Here is a 15439-nt window from a genome sequence, read left to right as displayed (position 1 = left end):
GGGTTAATATCCTGATGATAATCTCACAAATTAAGGATAAAAAAACTTGAATATTCTCTGAATTTAAAGTGGTAAATGTATGACAAAAAACCCCAATAAATTTACAAATAAATAAAATTAAACAAATAAATTTAAAAAAAAAAAAAAAAAAAAAAGAAAGAGCCGGGGAGGGAGGTAATTTTTAAATTAAAAAGTTATGAATGTACAAGATTAACACTAGGATATGCACTGACATTGAAGTGGAAGATGTCTGACAAGAAAATATCACAAAATTACAATGAAAAACTTTGCTATGCCCCGAGATTATATCGTCATAAATCTGAAAAAAAAAATTAGAAATTCTCCGAGATTTGAGTCACAAATTTACAAGTAAAAAACCCTTAGAAACGTAGTAAAACAACGCAAAACATATATTATAAGCTGTAATGGTGTAACGACAGGTTGCTGTTAATAGGTCACTAGATAACAGTAAAAAGTAATTTAGACAAAACTTAATTGAGAAGTATAATCTAAAATGTACGCTGATATGATGACAATAGTAAATTGTCTGTCATGCACAATAACTGACTTACATAAATAAATACATTATTTGTCTTATTTTCATACAAATTATGACTTAGTGTGTTTTATTGTACTGTAAAATAAAGTAGGGCCACAGCATGGTGTGTGGTGTGTTGAGGTTGATCCAACCCTGGAAAGTGAAATGGTGTTCTTGACCAAGAAAAAACACAACACAAACAAAAAAATAACACTATTTTACATTTTTTTATTTTATATTTTATTTTATTTTTTTTTTCTTGTAAATTTGTGACTTTATTTTCATAGAATTTCTGATTTTTTCTCAGAAATGTATGACTTTCTAAGGTCAAGGAATTTCCAGGTTTTTATCTCAAATTTCAGACTTAAATCTCTTAAATTCAGGGGTCATTTTTGTGTAATATTACCCTCCTAACCCAGCTCAGTCTTTTTTTAAACTTATAAAGGCCCTAACACACTGTTGTAGTAATCCCTTGATATCTAGGATAACCCTCATTAAAAAAAAAACGGTATATTTGCTGACAGTCTGGTGCAGTCTGCTACAGTTTATTTGCAAGTACAAGAGTGAGTGAGTGCTTCAGTTGTTTTACTGCACTTGACCTGTCTGATTGTTTGACCCACGCTGTTGGAGAAAGAAAAGCATTCCTGAGGATGAAGTCTGTGTCAGGACAGACAGGTCTGATGTAAATCCTTTACAGATACACACGCATGTTTCCCCTCATTCCTCCTCTCCCATTCATAATCACAAGAGGGTGGAAAATAAATATTTACAATGAGATGTTTGGCATTGTTGAAACATTTGCAGGGATGTTTGATATGAGAACTTTTTTTTTTTTTTTTTTTTTTTCATACAGGGAATTAAGAAATGAAGGGCCGGAAATGGCGGGAACATTTCACTCGAGTGCATCATTTCTGTTCTCTTAGTCATAACGTTGTGAAAGCATTTGATACCGTTGAGACACTGAGGTGGGGCTTAGTCAGTGGTCAACACACACACACACACACACACACACACACACACACACACACACACACACACACTCTTCAGGGAGATTGTACTGTCCTACTTTGAAAAATACCTAAACTGTGAAGATAAATCAACGCCAGGAGAAATAAAATGGTACAAGTGCGACAGAGTAACAAAGAACAAGCACACAAGTACAAAGGAAGAAAGAGGTGGGACTGAAGTGAAGCAGGGAGAAGTAAAAGTTACAGTTTCAGAAAAAGGAGTAAAGCACAGTTTATACTTTTGTAGTAAATTGACGCTGTACCTATGTCGTAACTGACACAGTAGCTGACTTCGTAGCCTGAGGTGCACCTCCCCAGAACTGTAGCGACATGTTGCGGCACACAGACCTCTGTTCATTTTTGTGAGCTGAAAAAAACATTTCCCTCAGTGGAAACAAAGCTTTTATTTACTTTGATTTCAAATACAAAAAAAGATAAATCGTGAAGACAATAAAGCCTCCAAAAATATAGCATTTGAAATCATGTGTGTGATTTATCCTGGCTTCATCTGGGTTGAGGAGAAGTCTCCAAGGTGCAAGGCTAATTAAGTCAATGTAAATTGTTATAGGCTTGTGCTAGTAATGTTAGCATGTTGTATTTGTGGGGAAAACATGTCCAGTAAAAGGCAACTGTTTTGTCTATGAAAATTGCGAGTTATAATGGAGCTGACTTTTGTGCTTTTGTTAAATATTGCAGGGATGACGGTTTTTTTGTAGGCCAACCTGGAAGTTAACATCACCCTGATTCTATCGACAAAAAGCTAAATTTTGGATTACTGTGGAAAATTAGATCTGTGGCAAACAAGAATTTCTGTTACCTGCCCTTGAACCCCTTACTGTGTTCAGCATAATGATGTTCTTTCGTCTCATTTAGACACTTGTTCACAACCGCCTTTTTAAAAAACTTTAAAAATTCAATGTGTGAGATATTTATTGACACATATTATGCCACAGAACAAAATGTCAAAGTCTCTTCAGCTTGTGTTAACCACAGACTTTACTCCAGGCTTCTAACCAAAAACCCACCGATTTCAAGACAAGGCAACCGCAAGTGTTAAGCTGCGAACTCATTTCCGGGATTTAGGGACTCTTTCCTACATGACTCTGTTAAGCCTTGTTTTATGTGTGTTTTAGGTTTGCTTTGAATCAATCAAACTTTTACTGCACTTCACAGCAACTCATCACAGGTGCACAGAAACCTCACAAGTAGCATTTTGAGGTGTAACTGCAGAGCAATACAGAAACATCACCACACAAGTATAAATGCTCACAGTAATGCATGCCACTTGTGGCTCTGCATAGAGCACCAACTATTTTGATAATCATTTAATTGTTTCAGTCATTTTTCCTGCAAACCTGTAATATTTGCTGTTTTCCACTTCTTAAATGTGAGAATGGGTTTTAAAGTGTTGGTTGGACATTTGAAGATGTTGCTTTGAGCTCTGGGAACTTGTGATGAGCATTTTTCACCTTTTTCTTGACATTTTATACATGAAAGGATTGTATAATTAATCATGAAACTAATTGTTGGTTGTAGCTCTACTACGTACAACTATAAATAAGCCATTAGAGGCAGAAGGAGGAGGAAGGTGTGAGGGAGGTTAGATAACAGAGGGTGATGAAGGGGCCAAAGATGATGCAGGGTGCGGTGTTTGACCTGTGCGGACTCGCCCTGGTCCAGAATCTCCTCGAACCTCTGGTAGTCCTCGTCGTCGGGGTCGGTGCCGGACAGACGTGCCGCTCGGGCCATGAAGTAAGGAGGAAGTTCTCCTATGGCTGTGCCTGCGCCCTGCTCACACAGAAACACACACACGCACACACACACACGTGGGGGTTTTTGGTTACTGCTGCTCAGCTGTTCATAGTTCACTGTTTACAGTACTCCCTGGTGTGACGTGCTTCTGTATATTGTTTTGGCAACACATGTGTCTGTCCCAACATGCCAATAAATCTAAATTCAACACAGCTTTTTAGAAAGAGAGTGATAGAGATGTTAGCTGTTAATTTGAATCAGTTTTATCATGTCATGGCTGATTTTATTGCCTTAAAGTGTTATTTTTATAATCATGCATTGAGTGGTTCAGTTGTAAAAGTGCTATATTTGTCTTAACATCATGCTAATTGTTATAACAACCATGCTACCACAGTTCCTTGGGGGGGTTAATGGACCAAAAATATCAATATCCACGATCCAAAGGAGCTTGCACCGCTTGACGTCTGGGATTGTGCGATCAGAGCACTTAATAGGAATAAAACGGAAAGGATTTACGAGAACGAAAATCCCACAGATTATTAAACGATCACGGAGACATAAAACACAGGCCCGGGGAAGGTGAAAAACCAGATGCCACTTCTAAACAGCATATCAACACACTGCACCGCTAACTGCGCCGCTCCAGTAGACTGTGGACATGTGGAATGCAGTGTTTCTGGAAAATTTAAGAAGTGCTAACAAGCCCAGGGGGGTCTAGAGGAACCAAGATATCAATATCTGACAGCTAAAAGGAGCTTGTAGCTATAAAGTGGTGGAGGCTGTGTGATTGAGGGGGGCTTAACAGGAAAAAAGCGGAAGTGATTTGAGGGAAATAAATCCTCTGCACTTGGTCGGTTCACCAAGTTCATACCGCCAAAACATGGAGACGGGGGGAGTGAAGGGTTGAGGGGGTGAGGGCTACAGACTTAATTAACACAATGAAAACAGCCGCCAAGAAATGCAGTGTTTTTGGAGTTGCTCACAGCTCATTACTTTAATGTTTCCAGGCACAGAGGGAGAGTAGGGGTGCAAGGGGGCTGAGAGAAGATGCTGAGGATACAGTTCGTTACAATTACAGATGGAATATGGATTATTTCAAGCCCCAAAACATCTCGAGCATCCACAGACACACAGCGATGAAAAAAAAAAAAACGGAGTGGAATTCAGTTGTTTAGGTGGTACATACACAAAATCACGGCTGCAATCTCTCTCCAAGAAGAACATAACTAACTAATCACAGCCACATTACTTGTATGTAACTGGATGGCTGAGCCAGAAGATGATTAGTGGGTAGTTAGCAACCATGGCAGCGACAACAAGCCCAAACAATCATTCTCAGGAGGCGGTGCTATCCCAAAACCTGGCATCTTTAATCTGGACACCCTGTTCTCTTGTTAACACTGCAGTCTTTGATGAAATCTGCCAGTTATTTCTCATAATGGAGACGTGCCCTAATCTCCCTGGCAGCTGCTCCATTCAATAGCTCTGCCTCTGTTTGTGAGCGTGCATGCGCCTGTGTGTGTTTGTGTAGGGGGCACTGAAAGACGTCCACCTGCACAGTGGTGGCGTTTGAAGTGGAGCACTTAAGGGAGCTGCAGTAGTGGACAGAGAGGCTTCGAGAGGAAACGGACAAAAGAGACGGAGAGAAAGGAGGAAAGAGAAAGGAGAGAGGGGGAGAGGAAGAGGTGGTAGTGGTGGTGGTGGTGGGGAGGGGAGGGGAGGTGTCTCATGTCTCATCATCAGGGTATCCAGAAGATGGGAAGCTGGCAGGAGGAGGAGGAGGAGGAGGAGGAGGAGGAATGCTGGCGTGGGTGCCTTGAAACTGTGGGTGCAACAGGTGTCTCCAACTGCAGAGTTGACAAGCCTCAGCCTGGCTGGGGTTACAGGGGTGTGGTGGTGAATCCAGCAGGATTGGGTGGTGCACACACCCACAAACACGGACTCCTATATCACACCTCAGAGCGTGGAGCTGCTGCTGGTGTGGCTGTGGCTGTGGCTTAGCTCGGACAAAATGTAACTCGACGAACACGCTGCACCAACTGATCAAACATAGTCTCTTATCTTTTTCTTTATGCGCAGGATCAGCGTGCCTAGCACAGGAACTAAAAGGGATTTAGATGTATTAAAGGGACAGTTGGCCCCAAAATCAAAAATACAAAGTCCTTACCGCGGACTGGGGAATATGGCCTGTAAATAATATTGAGATATTTTTAGGCTATTTCGCATTACAGGATATACATGTCGATATTCTAAACCCTCCTCTAAACTACAGTAGACTACTGAAACACTAAACAAACTACAGTTACAATATAGTTAAATAAAGTACTGTTATAATAAAGTAAATAAAATATTTTTTATAATGAAAAAAATCAAAGCTGAACCAGTGGTTCTTTCATTCCACGGCTTGTCTCTGTCCACAAGTACTGCTGTGAACTTCAGGCCTATAAACTACATCTACCAACCGTATCACCGGGTGTCAGGAAGCATGCGTCTATGGCTTGTGCTCGTGACAGCATGAGATGTTAACATATATTGTGTCCTCCTCCTTAGCTAGCTCAGTGGTGCCAAGTGAGCTAGGAGTAGATGCACGTTTCCTTCTGCGCAGTGACACATGTGGGACGTGTAGTTTGTTTGAAAGGAAACAGTTCCTGGGTGACACTGCTCACAACAAGGTCTGTAGATTATCTTGAGTAACCGGGTCATAATTTCCATCGAGTTTCATTATACTGAAGAGAAGGCAGATATCTCTACGGCTGATATCACCAACACTCAACAAACCCACACCAAAACAATCTAGATTTATAACTAACACTGAAGGTAAGAGAAGAATATGTATTTTTGATTTAAGGGTGTACCATCCCTTTAAAACAGGGTGTGTCTAATTATGACATGATGCCATTATGAGAGATTAAAGGTGAGGATCACAGTATTATTTGTTAAACGATCACTGATATTAGTTTAATATTAGTGTTTAGTTTAGAATATAAAGAAAAGGATTGGTGAATGTGAGCCATAAATAGGCCTTTAGTTACATTGTAAATGTGTATTTGTGTAAATGGAATGATCATCCAAAACAATTTCACACTTTAAAAGTTACTACATGTGTATGTGTGCCCAAGCCAATTTTGCATATGTGTTTCTGTGTGTAGTTAATCTGTTCCAAACAATAAGGAAGCCTAGGGGCCAATAACAGTAGAGAACAGGCAGTGAAAGACCTGCCTGGTTCCTGTTAAACTCCTGGTAGAGAAGAAGCAGCAGAGGATGTGTATTTCCCCCTCACCTCAGCACCTTCCACATTATGCAGAACAGGGAAACAGATAACAAAGAACGATAAGTCATATCACGTGTCAGTGACTGAGTTCTCTTTTCTCACTGTTTGGCAGTTCTGCCTTTCTCATGAAAAGCAGTAACACTGAACAGTAGTTACAAAGAGGCCTATAAAGGAATGTGACTTCTAGATCACTGTGGCACATATCTGGTCTTTTCATGTGTGTGTGACAGCAGCACAAGCCAGTCAGTGGTTTCATGGTAACTCTGAGACATGTGTGAGTCATTGATAAACCACCACAGCCCCACTCTAAATGCGGACACCCAGGTAGTCGTCTGTTCTTTGTCTAAGTCCAAGCATTAAAACACTGGTCAGTTTAACATGCTATATATATAGATTTCTACAAAAAATGGTAAAATGTTTCTGTTCTGTAGCTGCAAAAAGGTTGTACATTGAGAATATCTCATGTTCCTGAGCAGCCACAAGGCTGGTTAGAGGTGTGAAACCACCGACACTGCACGGGGGAAATTCTCTGTAAGGAGCCGGGGGTTTCCAAGCAAATGGGTTATCAATGAATACATTTGCACGCACAGTGTGTATGCAAATTTGAATCATTTCTAGCTTGAGCCTTTACTGGTGGAGGTGCTGCAAAAATAATGAACAAGTAATCAACAATGATTCTAAAATTAGGGTGCGGGGAGTCTTTCACGTGGTCAGAGGGAGATCTAAAAGATTTAAGTAATTCTTTGAATTAAGGTGTTAACAGGCAGAGAACACAGATGAATTTCACCTTTTTCACTGTTCTATCACCACAGCGTGAATTGCATATTATCTAATAAAAAAAAAAATCATAGTTTGATTTGTGCACCTAATTTGGAGTCCTTGGCATGCATAGTTTAACGCTGCCCCTTCAATTTTGTTAAGTTTCACGTTTCTACCACCCTCTTTCTAATGACACCTTTCAAAACCCACTGGATAAATTCAAAAATGCATGGCGGTCAATCTGAAAACAGGACTGTTTTTCTTAGCGCCTGAGAAACTGGCATTTGGGAGATATGAGGTTTCCACCTGACAGCAACAATATTTCAAAGCACACACACTTCTGAACGCTGGTCAAAGCTGTGGCGAATTTGCAAGGTCAACGCAGACTGCGACCAAAATTGAGCCATGAGAAATGTTTATAAAAGCTTAACTGTGTGCAGATCCTGTAATTGCCGGCTCTTTAGCTGTTCCGGCGGTAGGGCTGCACAATATGTTTTTTATCTATCGTCGTAGTTATGTTGCACTATAAACACATTGTGAAAGACTGTGACATACACCCAGGGACTTGGTAAGTTAATTGAAAGAGTAAGAGTAGTAAAGTGCACTTTAAAATTAAAATTTAACCATCATTCTTTTTTTTTTACTGGTGCCTCTTGTGTACAGTTTAACAGGGTTCAAACTGAAAATGCAAAATTGAATTAGGGATGCACGCGATTTGACGTCCAAACGATTAAACGTCCTCCCCCTCGCTAGTCGGCACCAGAAATACAAGGCCGCTTAACTGTCATGCAGTCGCCCGCCACTAGTGGGTGGCGGCTTCTATTACTGTGGGAACGGTGGGAGCATGGTGGGAAATTGGAGAGATGTCCTCTCACCCAGTAAACTGAAGAGGAGCAAAACTGACCTATAGACATGCATTGCCAGCCAAAAATATTCTGGTGTTGATTTTATTCTGAGCAATTTAATTACGATGACTTGATGAACAAAGACAGCGCTATGTGGTGCATTTGAATTTTAAGGACTTCTAAGCACTCTGGGGCTACTTTCAAGGTATTCCTGTACTTGATTTTCCCCCTAAAAATTCAAGCACTTCCAGGATCTCCAACAAACCCTGGTTCAGTCTTTTAATCTCTTCAATAAAAAAATGTTGAAAATAATTTCACTGCACATTTTTAATTCAATGCAATTTGTTGTATTTCAGCAGCATACTGACAAAGTACACTTGATCTATTTATTTATTGCAACTAACATCATTATTGCGATATTCAAAAACACTATCACATATTTGTCTCATGTCGTGCAGCCCCACCAGCCTACAGTATGCACAGCCAGTGTATAACAGTCACTCACCCACATGCAAGCTTCCAGGCGGACTTTGGACATGATGGTCCACAGAGAGATGATTCCTTGGATGACAGCTGACTCCACCAACCCGTCCGCCCCTGCGGCCTCCACGCCCACCTGCTCTGCATCAGAGCTTGTTGCTGGTGCGCTCTGCTGGGGACAGACTATTTGGTCTGGATAGGGAGGTTCGGGGAAATCCACTGAGCCACATTCATAGGCTGCCAAGGTCACTGATGCTATGTGTGGTCCCTGAGAAACAAACAGACAGGCGGAGAAAAAGGAAGATGAAGAGAAAAAGACATGAGTGGGAGGTGTGAGTCCACCTGTTGGAAGTAGTTTTGAGTCAGAGGAAGACCCCTTTGTTATTAGCATAGGGAGAAATAGACAAACATGAGTCAAATACTGATTGACAACATGAAGACAGTTATATGTGGGCCACCAGTAGGCTGTGCCTCTGGAACACTTCCTCTGCTTTTCACTATAAACCAGCATCAAGAGTGGATATGCCTTCTGCTTTCCTCTCTGTATGAGTTAAACAGGCCATTAGGAAATGGAGAAAAACACACAACTGTAATTAAGCTGGAGCGTTAAGCTGCTTCATGTTGTTTCACAGCCTACAGGAGAAGTGTCAACGGATAAAGAGTGGAGGGCCCCGGGTGGAAACAATCAAGGATGGAAACCAAAGCTGGGGAGTAGAAACCATTTGGTGTGCACACACTCACCACACACACACACACACACACACACACACTTGTATATTTATTCGCTCAAACAAATGAACCTCAAAGACATGTCAAAGACAAAGAAAGGCAAGCTAAAAAACATGTAGTGTTCAAGAGCACGGGGGATGATTTTTCCCACCTTTCCCAGGTGACGTGCACACACAACAGAGTGCAGCCATCTGCCCACAGGAGGGCAATAATAATGAAGAAAAGAGCAGCGGAAAAAGAAGCAGAATCTAAAACTCTCCAGACAGAATTTATTAATGTTTGACTTCTTCTCTTGTAAGAACGAGACATTAGCATACTTAAGGACCCGCTGTCTTTGATAGGGCCTGGTCTGGTTTACATTTCTGGCTCTTGTTTATTTACTCACTTCAATTAGGCTTCCAGTGAGAAAACAGAGGAATCAAAGGAAGGACGAGAAGTGCAGGTTGGATTTCTTGTGGTGTGGTGAAAGTTTATTGAGCTGCCAGCTTTGTGTTCTTGTTCAAACCCGAAAACAAGTCATCCCAATATCCACAACGCCGCCGAGTAGGGAGACTCCTAGGGCCACACACACACACACACACACACACACGCACTCACAATTAAACTCAATTACACAGAAATACAAAAACGAATATATAAAGAGGGGAAAACGCCATTTCAACACCCTTCTGGCACTTTGAAATAAAGAACCAGCACTGGTCATTTCAAGCCTACTTTTTCTCATTGTACCTCTATTATTTTAAACATAAGCAATTCCTCACATAATACTTTTAAAAATATACCCTAAAGGAATATTCACTCCCCAAATAATCATTTGTATATTAATTTGTCACCCTTTATTACGTTGACTTTGGGTAGAAAACTTGATGGATGATGGAGTAAACATGGGTTAAATAAAGGGACCAACGTTTAACAACGGTAAAATATACCACAACGTCCATTTACAAACTCTCAAAAAGAAAGCTCTTTCCGACCGGAAGCTAAACTACAGGTGAAATGCATCTATGCTCTCTTCAAAGCCAGATAAAAACAGCAATTTAACCTCACTAAACAAATAAACTGCAGGTATACCGCTGCTGTGTGACCTTGTGATTTTGTCCAATCACCACAACTTTATAGCAAATTTGTCTATGTAACACAACTGTGTGCAGTCTAGTGATTCGCTCATCCCCTCGTGCCCTTCAGCCTGTTAACCGCTGCTGTAGGGCTTCGGCCCAAGTGGCGATGAGTCGGGATGGGATCACACTGTGCTGTGTTAGCTCATGCTAACCGTGCAGAGAGAGGAGGAGGAGAGTGGCTCACAGAGACGATCCCAAGGCACTGATTCGAACTCGTCCCGACTCATCAACAGCTGGTGGCTTGCAATCAGCTGTTGCTGCCCCCACCCATCCACTTCATCATCATAAATAGATTGTATTTCTGTGGGAAACACTGAATACTCATAATTATAGGCTCTGAATCAAAGACAGAACATTGCAGTTTTTTAGAAAAACTGCCGTAAAATCAGGCATTTCAGGCAGCAATCCCAAAAAGAGCCACCCAAAACACCGGAGGGACTGACAAATGGTCATGTAGGGGGGGGATGAAGTATTCTTTTAAATGGCTGACTTCCATTTAACAGATCTTATTTGAAGGGTGATTTCATGCAGCACACCTGTTTTAAAGAGTAATTTAATTTCCTATTTAGGTCAAAGACGTGAGCAAGAGCTTGCTTAACAGAACAAGGTACAAAAAGTTCCTCTGAAATCTGTTATTCCTGCAGCACAATTTCACTTATCAAAGTTTGTTGTCTGAGAGGAACAAGGAAACGCTGCAGTTGGCTATTCTACACTGAGTCATTATGACAATACAGTTATTAGGTAAAACGAACAGGATCTAGTCGGGAAGAAAAGGTCATGCAACTTTGCATTACCTCTGTTAAGAACCCATGTTACGCAGTGAACAATCATCTAGATGGATCTGAAATGACAGAGATTATCAAACAAGTCAGTAACACTCGTGTGATCCCTGCAAATAAAGGCAGGTCCACAGAGTGGGGCCAATGTAAGCAGGCCCTGTGTACTCTGTCTATTCTGTGTGTTTACATTCATGCGTATTTGTGCAAAGACAGGGTGCTCCCAGTGACGCACGCAAACGTGCGTTTGGCATTGCGCAATGTAGCACCACAGCAATCTGGCAAACCTGGGGTGGGGCTGGAACTTCCGGAGCTGCATGGGACAAAGCAGGACGGGACAGGACGGAGTGTGGGTGGGCAGGACAGTGGCGTGTGAGGCAACAGCAAACAGAAATGTCTTCTCAAGGAACAATGTACTCCCTTTAGATGACACAGATTAGTTTCTGTACACACAGTATTAGTAACCATGCTGAGTCACATGTACATTAATAATTTATAAAAGCACCATCCAGGACTTTGAGATATAAGATGCAACTTTTCTGCATTAAAATGTCTAAAAAGGACTTGAACAATGTTATATACTTTAAGTTGTGTGCTTGTGTATCCCAAATATATCACAATGTTCAAACCCAGAGGAGGAAGAGGCCTCTACGGATAATTCAGCTCCTGGTAAAAACCTCAACATCTGGATCTTAAGTTATCAGAGAGAAAAGGGGAGCACACATTAGCAGATGCTGGGCTGGCCCCTTTATCAAAGAAACATTGATTATTTTTTTTAACTAGAAACTGCTTTATTCAGTGTTTTTATTGATTTTAATCACGTGGGACATTTGTTTTGGAGAGGAGGAGACCGCTGCAGATAATTCGGCTGCCAGAAAAAAAAAAACTTCAACAATAAACACTGAAAAAAATCCTAATTGGGAGGAACCCACTGCAATGGCGGCATTACTCTGACATTTGTTATTGTATTCACAGAGATCCCTAGCAGCAGAAAATCAATACTGAAAGTTTAAAGGGAAAACATCAGGTTTTTTACACACTTGTTTTCTTACAAAAGCAAAAGACAACGGAAAAATCTTCAGTGACCCAGAGGGAGAAGTCAAGAAACTCCCAGTCCCTACCCAGTCAGGCTGGATACTCCCAGGCCTCACATCCTCCCAACTAACTCTCCGGTGGGATCACACTGCCCCGACATCCACACACACCCCATGCACACAGACCGACTCCTCAAGCAGAAGGCTTGTGTGGCCAAGAAACACTATATTCCTCTTGCTCACACCTTCCAACTCTATCTCAGGTAATGTGTGTTTACCAAACACACACGGACAGCCTGCCAACAGAGAGCGTTGCGTGACTCTGAGTACCCTGCTCTCTCTCCCTCTCTCTCTCTCTCTCCGTCTGATGCTGTGTCACTGCTTCTCAGCTTACACAAAAGCCCAGTCCTCTGTTGTCCAGGTGACTCACCGCTAACGTGCAGCCCAGCCCCCAACAGGTAGCTGCTTTGTCTCACTTTGTTTCTGACTTTATGACACACACACACACGGACAAACAGGCACACATCATCTCCTAAAAGGCACGGATGATGATTAATATCAGAGGAAAACTACACAGTGGAGGAAGTACTTTTTTCCTCTCTGAGAGAAACCATTGTTCCATCTTATACACTGTTTACTATAAACAAAGTCGTGGTGAGGGTTTATGTGTGTGTGTGCTGAAATAACTATTCCACCTCATAACTGCATCTAATTTGAAATTTGCCGAATGCTGATGATGTTTGCAGCCACTAAAATACACATCAGTACTGACAGAGGCACAAAGTTCCTCTCTCCAACCCGATGGGATCCACAATGGAGGCAACATTGCTGGCATTCCTGTGGCGACCTGCAGAAACCAATGCCTGGCCTCCAAATCAAGTGGGATCCCCACTCCTGGGTATGAGTACATCCACGCAGACTCTGAGGAGACACACACAGTTTGGATCTGGTGATAAAGTATGTCTCTGTGTGTGTGTTGGCAAAGTATGGTCACTACTACATCTTACTGGCACTCTTGAAATTTAAGTCTTGTCTGGAGCAACATCCTTGTATTTTAAAGTGGTGTTATTTATTTGCAGGAAGAGCTGTTTGTCCTACTTTATTTCTTTTTTAATCAGCTCAAACTGAAGACCAATTTATAATTTCCATATCCGCATGGGTCTATGTGGACTGTGCGAAGCCCAAATTCTGTGATTGTGTGGCCTGCACATGCTCCAGTTAATCTCTTGTTCCACACTCCAGTCCAGTTGGTGGTGTATGCACCTCTAGCTGGTACTCTCGTCAAGCGGTCGCACACTGTATTTTCTCTTTTTGCGTTTTTTTTACTTGTTAAGTCGAAAAAAAAAAACACTGGAGCTTTTCATTCTGTCATGAGTTCACCATATCCTTTGTGTGTTCCTGAAAACATTTGAGGCAAGAAATAAGCCAAATCTGCCAAATCTGTCCTTATAGATTTACAACGCTTAGTTCAAATTTTTTTCCAGAATTTCCAGAGGCAGAGTGTCATGCCACACACTGATTTGCATTAAGTAGCGTAGAATTAATTTCATCCAAATAAGAATGAGAACAAATTGAAACACAATGCTGCGCTACCAGAATGCACTGCACTGCTTCTTACATAGACAATAAATGGGAATCATGGAAATGATGGATCCTGTGGACATGTACCAAAGCACTACACAAAGCCCTGAAGCTAGGGCTGCACAATAGGAAATAAAAAAAACATATTGCAGTTTTTTTTGATAGATATTGCAATTGCGATATGACTCATGATATTATGGTTATTATGAGAAAGGTAAGTTTTACATTTCATTTTCACTGAAAAAAATATAACTAGAATTACCACCTTGCGGCCGTATGCCTCATCATCATCATACCCCATTCATCACTTTATCCTATTAAACATTTGTATGAAATTTTGTCATAAGTAGCGTATTAATTCTTGAGCTATGGCCAACATATGTTGACCTTTGACCACCAAATTTCAATTAGTTTATTCTTCAGTCCACACAGACATTTGTGTCAAATTTGAAGAAACTCCCTCAAGGTGTTCTTGAGATATTGCGTTCACAAGAACGAGACAGATGCAAGGTCACAGTGACCTTGATCATTGACCTCCAAAATCTGACAATCACTTACGATTGTGCAAAATTTTAAGAAATTCTAGGGCATCGGTGGCTTAGTGGTGGAGCAGGCCCGGGTTCGAATCCAGCCTGTGGCCCTTTGCTGCATGTCATCCCCCCTCTCTCTCCCCCTTTCACGCTTACCTGTCTTGTCCATTAAAGGCAAAATGGCAAAAAAAAAAAAAAAAAAAAATTTGAAGAAATTCCTTAAAGGTGTTCACAAGAATGATACAGTTGAACAACCCGAAAACAAAATGCCTCCGGCTACGGCTATCACCGACGTGGAGGTATGTACGTGATGAAGGATTTTTGTTGGAGTCTGTAGCAAACAAGCATGTTCCCTTACATCTAGAATATGATTTGTAGTCTGGGGCATCTCTGCAGCCCCAGATGTTCTTTATCAGCTCTGTTACAAAATATTAAAGATGATACAGCCACATTTTGTAGCACTTTAAGAAAGCACACAAAGTCCACAAAGACAGGTGTTGGGTTACATCTACTAATTTGTAGTGATCATTGTGGCCACTCAAACTTCTGGGAAGTCTGACATGATGAGGGTGAACTGATAACAAATGACTTTAGATGTGTAGCAAATTGTTCCTTAACCTCTATCCTGGGCAAAGTGACAGGGATTGCCTATGAGCACTGCAGTTGCCTAAGCACATGAGCGGAAAGGAGCTTCCTCTCACTGCCACAGCACAAACAAAGGATGCACCAGTGTGCCCACTGAAGGAGGAAGTGAAAGCTGGTTGGCCAATAGCTGCTGCTGAGACGAGCTACTGACACCAACTGGCTAATCACTGTCTTTGGTCCAGGGGGTCCAACGCAATTGTTGGAATAGTCTTGAATTGTTAAATACATGTAAAACAATACTTTCTTCTGTGTGACTTTGTGTTGCAGACACACACATTCATGGCATAATGTAGCAGTGTAGGCGTGATGACAAGGTGGGGGCTTTTTGCATTTTAAATTATACTACTTGTTCATTCTGCACGCAGAAACAGACA

The 15439-nt window shown here is 41.4% G+C and overlaps 1 protein-coding gene across 4 annotated transcripts in view; it reads right to left on the bottom strand.

Moving 5' to 3' along the window:
• The window catches only part of LOC117263415 (vacuole membrane protein 1-like), a 99466-nt gene that overhangs the window by 52644 nt on the left and 31383 nt on the right, over positions 1-15439 (bottom strand). For all 4 annotated transcript variants that reach the window (XM_078172332.1, XM_033636736.2, XM_033636728.2 and 1 more), the window contains 2 exons: positions 8678-8920; positions 3202-3333 (listed from right to left, as the gene is read on the bottom strand). In XM_078172332.1, the coding sequence (XP_078028458.1) occupies positions 3202-3333; positions 8678-8920 (375 nt within the window). The remainder of the gene's footprint in view (positions 1-3201; positions 3334-8677; positions 8921-15439) is intronic.

The sequence above is a fragment of the Epinephelus lanceolatus genome, chromosome 11, assembly GCF_041903045.1.
Source record: "Epinephelus lanceolatus isolate andai-2023 chromosome 11, ASM4190304v1, whole genome shotgun sequence".
Lineage (NCBI taxonomy): Eukaryota > Metazoa > Chordata > Actinopteri > Perciformes > Serranidae > Epinephelus > Epinephelus lanceolatus.
The sequence above is the reverse complement of the archived record's forward strand: the minus strand, read 5'-3'. Positions and strand labels throughout refer to the sequence as shown.